A 19,792-nucleotide genomic window follows, 5' to 3' on the forward strand; every position below is an offset into this window, starting at 1 on the left:
GACAAAGAATTGCTTGCAGAGTCTTTAAGCAACTTCAAACCTTTCAAGCCGGCGGTCTTGACGTTGACTTCTCATATGCCAAAGGCAAGATACGAGAATTTAAGCATTTCTAATCCCACATTATACATGCAAGTCGAGCAATTATATACTTTTAGTTGAAATGCAATTATAAACTTAAGTGATACATATTTTGCCGAATGCTTAAGAGATATCTTCATCAATTTAATCCAGGGATAAACTGCGAACAACGTGAAACTCCACCCACAGAGGCGATTGCAAAGAAAATTATTAGGTGTTTTATACACAGTTAATGTGTATACAGGATAAAGCGGCTATAACCAATAACAGTAAAGTTGGGTTGAGCCAAGCAACCTACAACCACTTTACAACAACAACAAAAACAACCAACACAACACGTAAAGACCAATGAGAATAAATTGAATATACATATACGTGTCGGACAGGGAGCGACACCTTCTACGACTCTGCGGCGCGACGAGCCGTTGGCTCTTTAGGGGTTGCTCTGAATGGTCGACAAAGAGCGCGGCCAAAAGGGAGCGAGTCGATTTACTCAATGAGAGCTGCAGAAAAAACTTAACTTAACTATAAAATATATGAATTATTTTTATTTAATTTATTTAATTAAAAATTAAACAATAAAATAAAAGTTAAAATTTCGGTAGTTTTTATGCTTAACTTTCAGCTGCTTAAATGCTATTATTACTATGTATTTATTTACCTAATGTATTGGTTATAATTCTATATAATATATACGAAACTAGCATAAAAATATTAAATTTTATTAATTAAATTACAATTATCTAAATATTTAAATATGTGCCAAATGTCAATTGCTTGTTGATCCAAGGAATCTCAGCGTATTTGTGCGTGTTTTACTCTCTCCCAGTGGGGGCAGCAGAATGGCATGCGCAGCAGTTAAGAGCAACAAAAAAAAGACGTAGAGAGAGATTTTAGCTCTATGTAAGTTTTTTTATATTTGAATTGGAATGGAACTGTATGGGGACCTGTAATGCTATTGGCGTTCCTTGTGAAGTAGTCGAGCGTTTTATTTTGTAAGAGCAACTATGGTGCATCGGAGTGAAAGTGCTGTGAAGAAGAATATTAAAAAAGCTTAATATCTAATTGTACTGAGGCGAGATGGAGCAATTAGCACAGTTTGTAAATAAATCATTCGAGTTTAATTTAACAAATAATCGAGTCAACCATTTGTTCAACTCGATGACAAGTGCGCGCATCCATAAACTAGCCGACGCAACGACATCGGCCACAAAGTCAATATTAGTGAGCCCGAACCGACTGGGCAGAATATCTGTTGATGATTGTGCTAACGGTGAAGAGTCCATGGACATTGATATAACCGATATTTCGGTAGCCGAAGAGAATAGCTCCGAGGATGACGCGAGTTTGCCTAAGCCCCTGTCCCTGGTCAAAATTCGTACGCTTCAACAGCAATCGGTTGCAACTGTTTCGGATAGTGAAGAGTTTCGTAAGACTGATCCTGCCCCAAAGCCAAAAAACTGGTTAATTTCCGACCTATTGGTAACGGATGCACAATCAGAAGGTAATTCTGTTAATCAGTTAGAAATAGCAATTATAACTATTTTGATAAGACCATTTATATTAGGAGTTATAAATAATTATAATTTAGAAGTTATACAAACATATTGAGCTTCTCTTGTTTGATCGTGGAACTATTTTTGTTATACGTTAGCCAAAATATAAGTATATTTAAACACATAAAGTATATGGTTATGGCATATATATCCCTATCAAATCATATCTCAAGTGGGTTTTTTAGTTTTTTTTTTTAAATTTCAATTCGTTTTATATAATTTTAGATGAAAAATGTGAAAAGAGATCCTCCCGTTTCGATGACTCGACTACATGTATCTCAAGCACAGCGAATGGTTCGAAGCTGAATGGTGACCTGATCGTGAAATTTCAAGATGCAGATTGTAAAACCAGCAGCAAGTGCATAAATAATATGCAAGTTCCTGAGATCGAGAGCTCGTCAAGTAAATATAAAAAAAAAAAACAATAAAATAAAAAAGAATACAACGAACGAAAAGTAGATAAATTGAACAATACGAGTAAGAGTGCTGTAAAGGGACTCTTTAAAGGATATACTAGTTGTCAAATGCTGTAGAAGTTGGCTTTAACACTATGAATTATATACGGCGTTAGAATTGCATGCTATGTATAATTTATAGGCTTATCTGTATAAAAAATCTGTAAAAACTGAACTGTAAAACTTAATGATCAAAATTTTCTAACTTCAAACATCATTCGGCATGTCACGCAAGCAAGCTGTATTTATATTTGATTTTTAGTGAATATTCATAACACTAATTGCTATGTGTCCTACTTGAAAAACTGTTGAAACATGCCCTCAAATAAGCGTAGCCACATAACTCGTCTAATCCCATTTGGGTCTGACATATATTTTAAATACGAAGAGTGATAGTGTGATAGAATAAAAGAATAAAAAAGAATAGTTAGCGATCTGATTATCTGATTGAAAATATAATATAATCGTAAATATTTACTGCCTTTCACATTTAGAACGGATTTATTTTTGCAGCTTGCCCGATCTATTTTGCTTTTAAGACCTATTAAGACACACGCCTTTTTCACATTATATATAAATTGTTGGCCTGTGTTATACAGTTTTAAAAATAGAGTTATACAAAATAGTATAACAGTATTAACAATAAGCGTATTACTGTTCAACCGTAAATAACAATTTGTGTCATGTTGCTATACAAATCTGTTGTGCAGCAGATTAAAAAGTGTTATACAAATTCCATGTCTATGATATTAGGAATGTTTGTGATTTTCCACAGTGTTATTTGGAATATAAGAGCTATACAAAATAATAAGACAATATAAACAAGTGTTGTGAATTTAATTTAATTAATTTAAAAAAAAACAGAAGTGTTATACAAAACTATTGTGTAGGAGCGGAAGTTTAAAAAGGTGTTATACTAACCGATTCAGCATAAAATTAAAAATGTTGGCTTATAACACTGATGTGTTTTACAAATTTTTTGTATATGAATTTTGGTATAAATGAATTTTACAAAATGGCTGAATTTCATGGATAAGAGTAGTGTAATACTCCATTATATACTGAACAAAAGTGTTATACAATCAAAATATGTGTATTAAATGAAAACTATATGTGTTATACAATACGATTGTGCATGAGATTGGTGACCAATGGTTTTATATAGTGTTAGAGGTACTGAAGCAGAGTGTTATACATAACAGTTATACATAACTATGCAACTATGTGTTATACAATTAAGTCTTGTGTATCAAATTGAGAATATACATATGTGTTAAACGGAATAAAATTGTTTATGAGTATATAAAAGTGGTATACTTTACTTTAAGTGCTAAGAAAATGTGTTATATAAAACCTTTGAGTATGAAATTGTGTTATACAAAGGTGTAATCACAATTAGGAATATCTAGCAGAGCACACATATGCATGCATCAGTATTAGTTTAAGCCTTACTTAGATTCATATTCATTTAATATATATACTTAGATACTAGATAACAACTAAATCGGTATTTGCCATTTGATTTGATCACAACAGAAACGAAAACGCCTGCAACGATTACTATAAACATCAATGAATGCTCGGAGGATAGTAATTCCCCAGAGTTGTCATTGCACAAGGTGGTGAATTCTGAAAAGTCTATATCTATATCGCCGGAGCCACAATCAAGCGTAGGAGATACCAATATAGGCCGCATGGAACACTCAGGACTCAGCAGCAAACAGCGAAGATCGCGCACAAACTTCACGCTTGAGCAGCTGAACGAACTGGAGCGACTCTTCGAGGAGACCCATTACCCAGATGCCTTTATGCGTGAGGAGTTGAGTCAGCGCCTGGGACTGAGTGAAGCACGAGTGCAGGTAAGAAAAGCAGTCGGGTGTAACCAACTACCTAATACTCGGCTTATAAACAAAATCAATGATATTCTATGCCATGGCTCAAAGGGCAGACCACGTCTATCTGTAGAGAAGATCGAGTGTTAACTACCCGAAAATTGTGGCTGACATGTTTTAGTTCTTCCTGATCAATTACGCTTCAGTGGGCATGGATATATGTAGAGTTTTGGATCAGTCAATGGGAGATTACCCAATTTCCTTAATATACACAATACATATATACTATATATTACAATTGACTTTGAGACACTCCAACTGAATATACGATATGTTCTCATAGGAAGGTTATATAAAGACAAAAAAATTCCAAATCTGTAGCCCAATTCCTATGGAATACTATGAGTATACGCATTTCAAGTGCCAACATATTGATATACATCGCACAAAACCAATAAACTCCCTTCATCTCAAGAGCGAGAGTATTAAGAACTGTCGTCAAATATTTTTGGACTGACAAATAGATAATGATAAATATGCAGAAGTTAGCCAAAGGCCAGGGCACAAATTGAAAATCAATTGATATTCATTATAACTGTTCTTTCCATTCTACACCAAAAGAAAGTTGTGTAACTAAATTTGGCTTTGCAACCACCAGAGCTACGCAGCGCGCTACGAAAAAAGAGATATGGGGTGTTAAGTGGTTTACGCCGCCCTTCGTTGCAATTATACTGAAGTAAGAGAATCGTCGAAACAACAGGGGGCCGATTACAAGTTAAATGCTCAATCAGGGCGACTCTTAATGGACCGCTATGTGGTAATCTATGAACAACCTACTGGTTCTTCCTGCAACTACTATAAATTACAAGTCCCGTCCTACACTCGACTATTTACAATCAATTTATTGTAAGTAATGGAAATGAGCAATGCTTACACTTAGAGCTCCAAAAGTTTTGTTGCATATTCCACAAATGGACTTTCGATATATGTTTGGCTAGTCAAGGATTATTTAGCCACATTCGGGTGAAAGCTCTTAAATCATGTGACGAACCTTCCTGCATTAAGATTTTGATATATGGTGCAAAATTCAAAACATTTAGTTCGAGGTGTTTAACTAAATTAATAGGTATACGGTTCTAGTTCAAAATATAAATTTTTAACTGAAATCGAATTTTTAAATATTTTTTATTCTGAAAATGTTTTCTTCACTTCTGTAATGAAATAACCTCTCCAAATTAAATTATAAATCTTGAATTTAATTTGACCTTTTTTACAGGTTTGGTTTCAAAATCGAAGAGCGAAATGTCGCAAACATGAAAATCAAATGCATAAGGGTAAGTAATACTACTCATGTAGAGCAACTACTTTCATTATTATTGTTAACGAGTATTTTTGGTTCTCTTCAGATAGCTCAGCAAAAGAATTTATTATTTATCAAATATCTTATAGAATACATTTTTAATTAATGAACATGCTTCGAATTTGTACTAGGAAACAAGAATCCAAACACAATACTCGTTGCAATAAAAACCTATCAGGAAGTTGGGTGTAACCGACTGCATTATGCTTGCTTGCATTCCAAAATCAACTAAATTGAATGCAAAATAGGCCTTGACTTAACTCATTTATAATGTTGAATGCACAGTTTATATTATTTATACTACTTATTTATAATATTTATAAAAAACTTGATGAACTTCGCTTTAAGTGTGGCACGTGGAGTACATAGCACTTATCCCTTGGCCTAGTATATGTATATCAATAAAAATATAACATAACTTAATCAATCCTAAATTAATTGTAATTTAGTTAAGTCTTGGAGTCCGTGTATCAATGGCAGATTTTACCCGATTTTTCTTCGCTTGCCTGCACAGTCACTAGGCAGACAGCAGGACACTCTGCAAAACGAATATACTCTTTTCACTTCAAAAACGAGCATGACAATTTAATAAATTTGTATCAAGGTTAATAATAAAAAAATTATTGCTCAACATTTGAAATTCGCATCTGCTGTGATTTTTCGAAAATCGCAAGAAAATTTCCCCTTTCTATATCTGCCATATCTGTGTATATATAACAGCGGCCTGGTGACAGCGACACAAATCATTGCCAACTTAATCAAATTAAATATTCCAGCCGTAAAAGTGGAAAATAAAAATGTTATCCGCTGAGCTGAGGCCGAGCTGGGGGCGGAGCGCTGAGGGGGCGTTGATGAATGAACGGGAAGGAAGCAATCAGAGAGAAGAGGGTGAAGGTTTTGCTATATTAATGATGATACATTTGAATATACTGCGAAACCATGACATATTGCGTTAAACAGTTGGCTAAATATTTTCATAGAGGGTACAGGCATTAAGGCAACACAGTTAAGCTGTAAACTTTCAACATTTACTTAACTAATTGCCGTGTTCTTTTAAATTTGCATAAATTCAAATCAACTCCGTGTTCAATATAACGACGAGGAAGGATTGTGGCTTAGGATGGCATTAACAAACGTAAGAAGGGTGCAAATAGAAATTAAAGAGGAAACGTAAAAGTAGAAACTTTTTGGTGAACGCGGCTAGCGGTTTGCCAGCTTCTTGATATAGACAATCCCTACACTTATAATTATTAAATACATGTAAATTAAATTGATATGTTGCTATCTCGCTCTTGTTCTCAACCTTACTAGTATCCAGCTGCTCTGGCAGTATGATATCTATTAATTATGACTTTGTGATTCTGGCTACAGAGCACGACGGGGACTCCGTTTTGAGACTCACAGTCAAAGTCAAAGTTGGATGCAACATAACAATTATTTGTAACGTAATAACGTTTTAAGTCTTTAAACATGTTGAACTTGGGGTGCAAAAGTGTTCTTATAGATGTGCATGAGGAAAATTTTCAGTCACTTTAAGCTTTAACGAAACAAGTCACAAGAAAAATTCTCTTTTAAAATGGATTGTAAAATACTTGGTTATTTCAAGATATCTGTTAACTTATCTCACATATGTTCTGAATTTGGTCTCTTTAATGCAAGTTACACAATTTGCTAATTGTTTTTAAATTTTAAGCGTTTATATAAATTAATCATAAATGATCCAATATTCACAATAATTGTGTAATTAAACTTGCCATTTTATGTACAGGAATATCATGCCGATATACTGCTTAGATTTGCTTTCAGTTTCAATTCAAACAGTGGGCTCCATTGACGGTATATATTTGCTATTATGCATTATGCAAGCCTAATTGCACATATTAAATACGTTTACAATTTGGCAAAAATCATGTTGTTCTTATTATTCGCGTTATCTAATAGAATGCGCGCCAAAATTCAAATATTTTAATAGATAGTGAGTGTTAACAGAGAGTGAGTTTTAGCAGAAAGTGAGTGTTAACAGAGTGACATCGCACTGTGATCTTTCTCGTTGAAGCTGAAACTAAAAGAAGTGCACTTAAAGCAGTCTACTGTAATTTAACAGTGTGTAAATGATTAACAGTGGGTTCCCCTTTCGGTAAAACTTAACTTAAGAGACCAGCTAACCATTAAACAACACAAAGTTGTGGGAAGCAGTATGTTAAATTGCCAGGCACTTTATAAAATAAATAAAATTAAGTTACATTGTCTCTGTTATCTGTTTAAATAAAATGCAAAATAACAGTGATTCGCGAATACTACTGTGATCGCACTCGTGACCAAGTTAACAGAGCTTATGTTGATATTGGGAAATTTTATTGGGACATTTTACTGTTAAAACTAAAAGTAACAAGAGTACTCAATGCACAAACTCTTCTTTAAGTAAAAGTTATTAACTGTAATATAGAGAATATGTAATATTATTATTTACATCCAATTACCTTTATTTTTTTTATCATGTTTGTAGCTATATTTCATAGCAACAGGAAAAAATTGCATACATACGGTGCGATAAGAAATAGCATTAGGGACTACAATATATCAATGATTCAGTTTACTCGAGTTTAACTAAAGTGCATGGGCTTGCACATAAATTGTTGAATGAAGTGTATTTGTGGAGGGGAAAGCGTGGCGGAGAGACGGTCGTGGAAGCAAAAATAAAGTAATCAAATTAAAATTCGAATAAAAAAACACACACACAACCTTTTTCATACAGAGTAAGGAATCGTTTTATGGACTTATATCAATTCTCAGACTTTTTATCGCCCCAAAAGCAAAACACTGCATAAATGACGAGGCTAACCTGGTCTTGGCCTTGTACTCCCTGGAGTGTCATTTTGATATGTGTCCGTCTGGCCTTGGTCGAGTGCTGGGGTCGCCCCCAGCATCACCAGCAGCAGATTGTGGCAGTAAGTGCGAGAGAATCCAGCGAATCCAGTGAATCCAGCCCTCAACTCAACTCGAGGGTGTTTTCATGGCAATAAATTAGAAAATGAATTCAATTACTTGTCACGAATTTTTGTACCGATTTGCCAAATTGGGATGTTCATTTGTATTTATGTACTTGTATTAAGGTATGTCCTTGTGTAAATTATTTACACATGGAAACAAACTTACTCAAGCAGAGGAGGGAAATAGGAAGCACAATTTTGGACCGCGTTTCAGTAAACGAAAAACATATTGTGCGGAATTTTAAGCATCATTGGAAGGCAGACAACTCATATATCAGATATATTTATCTGATATTACCTTTAACTTTATTTCAATGTTACTAGAAGTACTTTAAAATATTCAGTTGTCTTATAAATGTTAAGCTATGTTACTAAAGGTACTTTGAAGTACAATGTTATCTTAAGTATGTTAACTTATATGACTAAAGGTACTTTAAAGGACCAAGCTATGCCTTATTTATTAATGTATAAATAAATATACTGCAGAAAGTACCTAAATTACAAGCTTCCCTTTTTTTTTTGCTTTTATAGAAAATTGTTTTTAAAAATATTAAAGTCGAATTATCGTAAAATATCCATAAGGAATTTTAAATATATTTTTTTTTTTTTTTTTAAATTATTTTTACTAAGTTGACGGGTAGGCAGAACCTTATTATTATTATTATTTGTTTAATTTATGTGAATAATTTATGTGAACGCTCGGATTACAATTTTTTCTTTTTTCTTTCTTTTTTTTGTTATCATATACAAATGATTTCGATTAATCTATATTGAGTCCTGTGATAATATGTCTAAAGCCTTTGAAGCTCTTATTAGTTTAGCCATTCACAAAGCGAAAAGAATATATTGGTTTGACAGAGTCTGCATTTGTCCACATGAAAGTAAAGAATTTCGGTGCTAATAATACTAGAAGTTTACCTACAGGTCGGAACTATATATTGAACAACTTATGATTAGAGCAAGCATTTAGAATCTGAAATATATACACACATATTATTACCATTGGCCTAAGGATTACTGTTGACATCTCTATATGTCAAATAAAAAGACGTGATGAATTAGGAAAAATCTTAATGAGGTCATCCACTGATGGAGTTATAAATTATTTGACCTGTCACTTGGAGTTTTTTTGTACTGTGAAGATGAATTTTGCCGTCGGTTGCCTGACTAAAATGTTCTTCATTGTTTATATTGAATATTTTTTATGTGTTAAAATAATAATAAAATGTTATTTACAAAAGCTACAGGTTTCTTATTTTGTTAAATAATTTTAAAGTTTTTATTTATTATGTAATTATTTAACAAATATATATAATATTAATATATATAATTATATAAAATATTAATATATAATAATTATATATTAATATTTAACTTTATTTACTATATACATAAGTGCAATTGTTTATATAAAGTTCAAAAAGAATTTTTAAAAATTCTTATTAATTGTTAGATAAAAGAAATAAATTGTAACGCATTGATTATATTGAAATTTTAGCTGACAATACTGAATATTTACCTATCTAAAGTTTGTTTAATTTCTCATTCAAAATATTTGCAATATTTCAGGGATTTTATTGAGCAGTCGAAGTCCGCCGGTGTCGACGCCGCTTGAGCCGTGTCGTGTTGCACCTTATGTTAACTTGGCGAATATCCGAAATACAAACACGGCGATGATTCCCTCAACCAATGGACTATGTAGTGTACAGCAGCAAGCAGGAAAGAACGCCGTCAACATAATTAATAAACGGCCTCCATCTCCGATATCCGTTGTAACGGCTGCAGCCGAACATTTTTCAGGCAGCGTTGCAGCAGCGGCTGCATTTTCCGCCTTCGATCCAGCTATACTCTCAGCTGCCGCTCATCAGGTGAATTGAGCATACGCGTAATTATATGTCTTTTTCATATATTTCAATATATTTTTAGTATGCGGCCGCAATAAGTAATAGGAGTAGACCCGCTGGACTTTTTCCATTGCCGCAATATCCGCTTCACTTGGCCGCCTTTGCTGCAGCACACAAGAATTCTAGCATAGCGGATTTACGTATGAAAGCGAAAAAGCACTCGGAATCATTGGGGCTTGAAGCAGATATAGTTATTTAGTACATAATTTACGTATTTTAATTAGGTTTAGATTAGTATAGAGTTGTCTATTTTAAGACAATTACTATTTACATATAAATATTGATATTTGAAAGAAAAATTACAATAATTATATTTAACACTATTAACATATATTTACTATCTATATGTTTCAATAAATAAATGCTTAGTTGTCTTGTTTTTTAAATTGTTTAATGTGTTCAATTCGATTCAACTCAAAAAGTATAACAAAAATACCAGCATTTCATCAATATAACAAAATAATACCAAATAACAACTGTATTCATAAAATACTTTTTTAACAGAAAACCGTTCGTTATCGTGAGGAGCAGTCGTAACTTATACGAATTTTCTGTAATGCCTCGAAGCTTTCGAAGAAAATAAACAAACTTAAACATAGAACTTTAATAACAACAAAATAAAGCAAATAATTATTAATCTACCCACCAGTTTAAGAAAAAATTCAAATTACCAAACAAAACAAATTAAAAACAAAACGCATAATATCTAATGTTAGGCATTTTTAAATCGTATTTAAATTTTGCGGACTACCCCGACCTGCATATTTGAGCGATGGCTTAGATGAATTGGTATTTTTTCTGGCAAATATTTTCGTAGCTAAATCGTACATCAGTATTTCAGTTTCGGAGGATACGGTCGCACTGCAACTTTCGCAGCGAAATTTTTTTATTTTTATTTAATATTTCTTTTCTTTGAAATAAAGTTATTTAATTTAAAATACAATATCAATTCAATTAACAACCGTAAACGTCAACAACTGAATAAAGAAAAATTACAATGAACGGGAAGTGATAAAATCGAGCCAACAGGCCGCCTAATCGGCCACCAAGATCCGATCTCCACCTAAAGTAATGAAACGAACATAGAGTGAAAATAAAGAAGTGACGTTTGCAGTGTCTAAAATCTGAAGGTTGTTTTTTACGTATTTTTTATATTTGTGATTTCTAATTTATTTTTCGAGATGATTTTCATCAACATATGTTATCTGTGTATGTGTGTGTGTGTGGGCAATGCAAATACATTTTTTTCTTTCGGAGTTTGACCTTTAATCTATTTTATGTCCTGACTGTTGTTGGATTACAATTATAAAATATATAAAAACAACAGTAAAAGGTAAACTTGCCAGTTGCGCATTCGCATCCTCAACGTTAAATGAAGCACAGGGGCTGAAATGGGGTGTAGTCGTTCGCTTTCATTCATTTGTTGCGTTTGCGTATGCGGCTGTGTGTGTGTTCCAACATACATACATACATGTACAAGAGAACGCATATTCATATATACATACACACATTAACACATACATATATGTATGTCCATATGTTTTATTCCATAACGCTCACTCCAATTGGCAAAATTTCCTGATGTTTGTCTCCGTCTCTCTTACTCTCTCTCATATTTTTCCCTTTTTCTATAATACGTCAACTTTTTCTCTTCGATTGGGAATGCACGAAGTGCGTTTAATTTACACTTTCTGCTTGGCTGACTCAATTAATTCTTTTAGTTTGTTAGTTAGTTACTGTCGCCGCTCTCCCACTTTTTGTGCTTACTTATGAGATACACCGTGCATTCAATTTGCGCAACAATAACAACAACAAAAGTTAGCGATATTAGAGTCATTAGCCTTTTAAAAGCTTAACTAGCTTTATAGCTAGTTTAAAGCTTCTGCTACTCTATTAAGTCTTCATTCCGCCTTGTCTTAAGCTTTTTATTGCCCGTTGCAACCGGAAATTTAATTGTTTTATAATTTTAATATATTATACAGAAATAAAATTTGACAAAAATACTTTTCCATCCACAAGCTAAAATTAATTATTAAAATGATAAATATTAATATAAAATAATATAATTAAATAAATATAAATGTAGTATAGAAATTAGGTGGACAGGATAATGAGGATCAGTACGCATTGAAATCAAAAAAAGAAATATTTTACGCTATAGATTTTAAAATCGCATCTCGAAATCTGGTTTAACATTTGCAATTTATTGTTTTAGCTTAACTTCATATTATTGCATATTGGAAGAAAAAAATGATTATGATATCGTGATGGCGAAAATGGCATCTGGTGACCTTTCGTTGACCAGCACAAGCAGTCAAGAGGGTGAGTTTAAAGCACAGCGCAGAGGCGTCAATTGTACAAGATTATTTTAAAAAATTCGTTCATCCTTTTATTATAATTGCAGAAGAAAGTTCGGAATATGTGGGCTATGATAATACATTGCGCCCGCCTTCGAACTCGAGTGGTAGCACAACGGCCGCCAATATGGCCAACAACAATGGACCAACAAAGGTGGTCAACAGTGTAGGAGGCGGTGGGGGAGTTGGTGGCAATGGAAAGAAATATGAACTACTGCAATCACAGTACGAGTCGGCGATGTGTGACCTCACCACGCTTCGACATCAGCATTCAAACTCGGAGCGACGTTGTGATGAGCTCGCGACGCAACTAAATCTGTATCAAGAGCACTACATGGCCGATCGAAACAAGTATACGGACATTGTGGCTGAGAGCGCGCGCCTAAAACATAAATTGATGTTGCTTGAGAATCAAAATCAAAACAACGGAAATCCTTCAGCTGCGCAGCCATCGACTCCCGGCAATAATGCGTTTTACTATGGTAAAATGCAAACGCCTTGCGATGGCAGTTGTAACAGCAGCGAGAAGTTAGCAGAAATGAAGAAGGAACGCAATTTGATAGCTATGGAACGTGAGAAATACAAGAAATCCTACATTGAATTGGAAAAGGAGCGAAACTTTTATCGTGAACGTGGCGACGAGAATCAAACCTTAAAAGTTCTCTTGTCTAAGGAGACAAAACACGTAGTTTCCCTGACAGAGGAACTAAATCAGCTGCTCTCTGAGAAAGATAATGTGTTGCAGGAGCATCAAAAAATGTCGGACGACCTGGCGTTGGCCAACAAGGAAATCGATCGTCTCAAAAAAGATGAGCTTGTATACAAGTCCGAATTGAAATCGCTACAATTAGCAAATGCCGAGCACAAGAAACGCGATCTGCTCAAATCGCGCGAAAGCAGTTGGTCTAAGGAGTTCAGCAACGACAGCAAAGAGGAGTTGGAAAAGCTACGCAAGAGCCTTGACAAGGCTCAATCTGAAGTGGAGCGCGCATTGCAAGACGCCGAAGAGGCGAAGCGTGTGCGAGACTGGGCAATCTCACAGCGTGAGAAAATCGTACAGGAGCGTGACTCGGTGAAGACGCTCTGTGACAATTTGCGCAAGGAACGTGACAAGGCGATATCCGACTTGTTAATGGCCATACGCGACAGTGAGAAAATTAAGAAGCAAAAGGATGAGGCACAGAAGAAAATTGATGCGCTCAAGGAGCAGCTGGAGAGTCAGACAATATCGACAACAGCAACGCCCTTCGACACTGCATCGCGTCGTAGCTTTCGCTTGAGCAGCTATGAAAGCGGCGAAGATCTCCTGGAAATTGAATTGTGCAACTACCATGACTCAGATCTGGGCATTATCCTTGATGACAGCAACAAGCGTCAGCTGGTTTGCGGGGTCACCAACAGCTCGTCAGCGTTTGGCAAACTCAAAATTAACGATGTTATTTGCAAGGTGAACAATCTGGAATGTCAGGGACTGTCTAAACGCATGGTCCTCGACGAGATACGTGCTTGTGCGCCACGCTGCCTCTTGCTCGTTTCCCGCACTCGTCACAGCAAAAGACACTCGTATGCCGTGCAACTCAAGACAAATAGCCGCGATGCCATCGGACTGCAGCTGGATATGGGCGTTTTTATAGCAAAGATAGAGCCCAATTCGCTGGCCTTCTACGAGCCGGAGCTGGACGTGGGGGATCGCGTGCTGAGTATTAACAACAAATCAATGGATTCATTGCAGTCCATCGATGAGGTGATGCAGCTGCTTAACACTGATACTGTGAACATATTTGCTTTGAAGTATGTGCCTGAACAGCAGTCGGATTCCCATTGTCGCATGACCAGTTCATCAGCGCAAACCGATAGCTCCATTGATTCCATGCAACAGTTGAATAGTAGCAGCGGTGTTGCTAGCGGCAGCAGTAGCGCTGCTAAACATCCGTCCAAATTTGCGGACTTTCTCCGTAAACTGAAGTTCAGTAAACCGGGTACGGCCGATGACAGCTTCGAGCAGGAGCACGATGTTGCTATTGCGGCGCTAGATTCGGTGCTAAGCGAAAATAGCTCAGAGAAGAGCAAAGAGAATCTCTTCAAGCGTCACAAGCGCGGCAAAAAGGGAGAAAAGGAGGCTAAAAGTATGGGTACTTGGCCTCGCACTAATATCTCACACGACAATCCAACAGGCACCATAGTCCAACGTGGTGGCGAAAAGAAACGTGCGCTTATGTCGCTCTTCACTGCCGGTCCCATCAATGTGGATAAGGACGATGATGTTGTTGAGCAGGTTGAGCCAAAGCCACAAATGCAACTTCAGGAGCTGCCGCCGCCGCCGCTGCCTCCGCAGTTGTCTAAGCCGCGTAATATTAATGGTGGCGCGATCAAAACACATCCCAATCGCAATTCAAACCCTGTTAGCAATGTGGCCTCTACACTCTTCCAGCCCGGCAATGTCGGCGTAACCTATCCGCGTCACTCATTGTATGGGGGTGTCGTCACCGCATCGACTGAGGACAAGCAACTAATGCAGCGACCCGCACCGCTAATGGGTGCAAATGCACGCGTTAAGCTACACGGGCAAGAACGTTCCATCCGTTCACACAACCCCCATCGTTTTTCACTGAATATACCACCCAGTGGTGGTGATTTCTATCAGCCGAAAACCAGCGGTCAACAGGCACAGCAGCAGGTCGTCCCAGCAGTTGCTGCTGGTGAGTTTCCAACTCGCAAGCAACAAATGTTTGATATGTTCCAGCAGCCAGCGCCACCTCTTCCCCTGCCACTGCCTAAAGTGAACACCACATTTATGCCGCTCCATCCGCCGCCTCGTGTTTCTGGCGGCAGCGGCTCGGCTGGCTCTAGTTCGGGCGGACCAGTGGATATTATATCGCTCAAGTCACAAAACTCTATTGAGTCCATGCTGTCGGCTAAGAGTCCACCAATAAGTGAGTGCAGTGTCTACAGGAAACGAAATGTGCCGCCGATGCCACCAAAGCACGTGCCCAAATATCCCAGCGACAGTGAGAGCATTGGCTCTGGCATTTTGGTCACAGGAGGGCACAATTACTTGCCGCCGCATCAGGCCCACTTGGGGACAGTGGGCAATCGGCATACGCAACTCTTTCCCAGTTTTCAGCCCAGCAGTCATGGTGCACGTTACATGCGCCGCTCCAGTCCCTTAACGTTGCCCTCACCGCCGCCGCCAACCATGGCATCGATACCGCAGGCGCCGCAGGCGGCACAGCTAGAAAATACTAGTAATAACAGCACCATTGGCATACCCACTGATCTGGATTTTGTGGCAGGTCAGCACACGCAGCAGCATCCACATACACATCAGCACAGCCAGCACCCGCCGTATATCGACTATAGTCAACCGCAGACAAATTATCCGTATAGTCTCGCTGGCGTAGTGGGGTCGGGGAATGGTGTTATTTATGAAGGCGGAACCTTTCCGCGAAAAAAAGACAATCAACGCCTACGCATTCCGTCGAATCCCAGCGTGGCCAGCAACAGACAGAACAGCAGCAGCCTGGTCAAGAACAGCTCCGGATCCATTGATCATCACTATGGTACCAGCAGCAACGCCGGTGTGCCCGTTTCGTTAATGAACTCAGCGCTGCACACGAACTATGCCGCCAATGTGAATAGCATTAATGGAGGTGGGGGTGGCGGTGGCGGCGGAGGCAGTGGAAGGGGCTCGCCGATGCCTCAGGTACATGTGGAGGTACTAAGCCATGGCGGGCCAAGTGGCAGTGGCAAACGCAATTCGAATGTTGCCACGGATTTTTTATGCCCTGGAGACCTTAGAAGAGTCACGATCGATAAGCGCGATAAGTCGCTAGGTATTACCATACAGTGCAACAAAAATGCCGGTGGTATTTTTGTATCAACAGTTGCCGACAAGAGTACCGCAATGCGTGCCGGTCTTCAGGTGGGCGATCAACTCTTGGAAGTATGTGGCATCAATATGCGTGCAGCTACTAATGAAATAGCAGCAAATGTGCTGAGACAGTGCGGTGATTCCTTTACAATGCTGGTGCAGTATAATCCAGAGAGTAAGTAAATATCAAATGCCAGCATTAGTTTATCTATTGTTATTAATTATCTATTTCTCCTGTAGAGTTTCACACAACTGAGTACGAAGGCATACACAATTTGGAACCAGAATCTCCTCTTAATCATTCAGGCTCGCCAACTCCTAGAAATTCTCCGCGGCCGCCGGCTCGTAGTGTGCAAACGACATTGCCGATGCAGCCGCTGTCTTTGCTTCCGTCCGCGGTATCCGTTACACGTGCGCCGCTCTCTCATCAATCCATTAAGGATCAGAGTTTTACAGACAGCTTGGAAAATCAGTCGGACATTAGCAGTAGCCAAGATATGCCGTCATCGGCGGCCACAACAACCACGACAACCGCATCGGCTACTTCAACCGTTTACGACGAGGATACTAAGCTCAGTCTGACCTCAGCTCCGACATCAGTGTCGACAGAAGGTTAGTTAATAGTCAATTAAAATATTCGAACTGTACTTAACTGTTGAAAGTGAACTGTCTTAACAGTTATTGGCCATAGAACTTAGATATTTCAGCTTCGTTGACCAACTTTAATGTATATATGAACATTTGTATCATTATATTCAGCTCTGCGTTTTGTGACGCTACACATGGATAAGTCTAAGAATCTGGGCATTAAACTTTTTGGTGGCAACAAAGTAGGAATCTATGTGCACGATGTGGCACCCGGTTCCCCATCAGATCACGCCGGTATACGTAAGGGGGACCTCATATTGGAGTACAATGGGGTCGATTTAAGCGGAGTTACTGCCGAACAGGCTGCGAATGAGATCTCGAAGCTTACGGACACTGTTACAATGCTCGTGCAGAACAAATTGCAAAGTAAGTTGCCTTTTGCCAAGCAAACTCTGCAATTTTCATAAATGATTTCCTTTTATTTGAAGCACTCAAGCAAATCAAGGATAAACCAGGCGATTCGTTCTATATACGAGTGGGGTTTGATCGCATTGGGGAACTTAATGAGGAGGATTTGCGTTTTATAAAGGATGAGGTGCTTTATGTGGATAATACGGTTTTCAATGGAACGTTCGGTCTATGGCGCGCATGGAAATTAGATGCAATGGGGCATCGCAAGGAATGCGGCGTTATTCCCAGTCAAATGAAGTAAGTAGTGTATTAAACTGTTCGAGTCATTTATTAACTTTTTCCTTTCCTCTGTGAAGGGTGGAGGAGGAGTTGCGTTCGGGCGAAGTAGTGGATTGTGATACAGGCACTGCGCGACGCGGCAGCACGTCAGCACGTCGATCTTTTTTTCGTCGCAAAAAAAACCAGCGAAGCTCTTCGCGCGACTCAACGGAGATAGCAAGTTTTAGCAACACACAGCTTAGTTTTTTTCCTGACTCAGGCATTCTAAATGATGATGGTGGCGTCCTTAGCTATCAGCGGGTAGAGCTTCTAGACTGTACGTCAACTGTCTTGTTAATGCTTGTTTATTTATTTAATGAATTGTATTTCGAATACAGCACCAATACGTCGACCAGTGCTAATCATTGGACCACTGTCGGAGTGCTTGATAGATCGTTTGAAGATCGACTTTTCAAATTTGTTTAAATTGTGCGAAGTAACGACAATGGACTGTTCACAGGAAGCGATGGAGGAGGGTCTCAAGGAGAATATATTCGTAGACTATCGTCGACGTGGCAATAAATTCGAATGCACCACCGTGGAAGCTATCAGTAATGCGTGCAAAATTGTAAGTATTTAGTCAACGGAAGTTAAAAAAATATACAAAAAATCTTTTAAAGGATCGGCGCCATTGCATTTTGGATGTGTCGATCTCAGCGGTGGAGCGTCTGCAACGCTTGCAAATTTATCCGATTGTTTTGTTGCTACGCTTTAAGTCGGCCAAACAAATTCGCGATATCCGGGACTTTGGCACCGACAAAATATCAGCCAAGGCAGCTAAGGAGATGTACGAACGGGCATTGAAATTGGAGTTTGACTACAAACAGTATATATCCGGTGAGTTATTGTTCTTAAACTGCAACGGCTATCTAAGAGACATTCAAAGCTACCTTGGCTATTATACTAATATTTTATTATATTTATTTAGCCGTAATTCCTGGAGTCAGCATTAAACACATGTGCACACAGATCAAGGATGCTGTTGATAAGGAACAGGACAAACTTCTCTGGGTCCCTATTACAAATGGCTAGCACAACTTACCGAGTTGTAAAGTTTTCTAAGATTTAAGTATATGCATATATATATATGATGATAGTATTGGAGTGCGTATTAATATTATACAAAATTTTTGTATTCGTTTCGCTCAACATAGAGTATTCAATGTCGTCTATGCTAAACGCATATTTTGCCCACATATTACGTTTGCATTAAGGGCGCCGTATTTCTGTATGTTTTTCCATGTCTGATCTAGTTTATGTAACTCTTAAATACTTGTGAAATAATTGTTGTTTGTCTGGACGAGAGTTTTAAAAATTCTCACTGTAAGGTTTTGAATCAAATTTTGTTTAAACCTTACTCAACTATTTCTATTGTTTAAATTATAAATATGCATATTATATTTAATTGTGTGGCAATCGAAAAATTGACTTTGTATTATTTTAACTATGAAGTCTTACTTAATCCAAATACTTTTCTTGCAATATAAAAAACTTTCCAAATTCACAATGGGCCTTAAAAGAAAACGAAAAGAAATCAAGTAACAATATAATTAGTTGTAATTATTCAGATTTAAATTCTTTATTCGATGAACAAAGTGGATATTGATAAAATGCTATTACTATTATTAAATCACTTAAAATGTAATTGTAAAAAACTGATACAGAAAATGCCTTTAGCGAAAATTAAATGCTACATAATTCAAATATACCTAAACAAGTATATTATATAAACGTATTAAATACATTATAAACGATTTTATTCATAATATACTTACATATTTGCGTAAGAATGTTATTACGCGTATATCTATTTTTGCAATAAATATTTTTTCAAAATTGTCTATTTTGTTTGCTTTATTTACAGTTGAAAATATATTTATTTATATATTATGGCCACACTTATAATAAAATGCAATACTATTAAACGAGCGATGCGCTTTCGTTTAATAAATATTTCTAGGTACACTTGCTCTGTAAATGTTCGCTGGGAAAGACATTATGTAGACTATATATACAATAACATAATGACTTGCTTAGATTAAACATAATTCATATTCAATGATTAAAGAGAC

The 19,792-nt window shown here is 37.2% G+C and overlaps 2 protein-coding genes across 2 annotated transcripts; both read left to right on the plus strand.

Annotated features, from left to right (window-relative positions):
• The first annotated feature begins 1,239 nt into the window (after positions 1 to 1,239).
• On the plus strand, positions 1,240 to 10,374 carry LOC111592660 (ALX homeobox protein 1). The gene is made up of 6 exons (XM_023305012.2): positions 1,240 to 1,582; positions 1,860 to 2,036; positions 3,626 to 3,948; positions 5,198 to 5,255; positions 9,841 to 10,139; positions 10,198 to 10,374. The coding sequence occupies exons 1-6, from the start codon at positions 1,240 to 1,242 to the stop codon at positions 10,372 to 10,374; spliced, it is 1,377 nt and encodes a 458-aa protein (XP_023160780.2).
• A 647-nt stretch (positions 10,375 to 11,021) lies between these two features.
• LOC111592561 (disks large homolog 5) lies at positions 11,022 to 19,018 on the plus strand. The gene is made up of 10 exons (XM_023304859.2): positions 11,022 to 11,305; positions 12,391 to 12,497; positions 12,580 to 16,578; positions 16,644 to 17,015; positions 17,163 to 17,417; positions 17,480 to 17,699; positions 17,759 to 17,997; positions 18,059 to 18,288; positions 18,341 to 18,557; positions 18,649 to 19,018. Exons 2-10 carry the CDS (start codon positions 12,443 to 12,445, stop codon positions 18,750 to 18,752), a joined length of 5,691 nt encoding a protein of 1,896 aa, XP_023160627.2. The 5' UTR covers positions 11,022 to 11,305; positions 12,391 to 12,442; the 3' UTR covers positions 18,753 to 19,018.
• Positions 19,019 to 19,792: the final 774 nt, after the last annotated feature.

Source organism: Drosophila hydei, unplaced genomic scaffold (assembly GCF_003285905.1).
Source record: "Drosophila hydei strain 15085-1641.00,03,60 unplaced genomic scaffold, DhydRS2 tig00000149-arrow-pilon, whole genome shotgun sequence".
Taxonomy (NCBI): Eukaryota; Metazoa; Arthropoda; class Insecta; order Diptera; family Drosophilidae; genus Drosophila; species Drosophila hydei.

Bases quoted from the DNA above. Each gene is read 5' to 3' on its own strand.
- LOC111592660 (XM_023305012.2), top strand. From the start codon at position 1,240: ATGACAAGTGCGCGCATCCATAAACTAGCCGACGCAACGACATCGGCC. The intron at 1,583-1,859 runs GTAATTCTGTTA...ATATAATTTTAG, and splicing joins AACGGATGCACAATCAGAAG to ATGAAAAATGTGAAAAGAGA. The intron at 10,140-10,197 runs GTGAATTGAGCA...ATATATTTTTAG, and splicing joins TCTCAGCTGCCGCTCATCAG to TATGCGGCCGCAATAAGTAA.
- LOC111592561 (XM_023304859.2), top strand. From the start codon at position 12,443: ATGGCGAAAATGGCATCTGGTGACCTTTCGTTGACCAGCACAAGCAGT. The intron at 12,498-12,579 runs GTGAGTTTAAAG...TTATAATTGCAG, and splicing joins CAGCACAAGCAGTCAAGAGG to AAGAAAGTTCGGAATATGTG. The intron at 18,289-18,340 runs GTAAGTATTTAG...AATCTTTTAAAG, and splicing joins TCAGTAATGCGTGCAAAATT to GATCGGCGCCATTGCATTTT.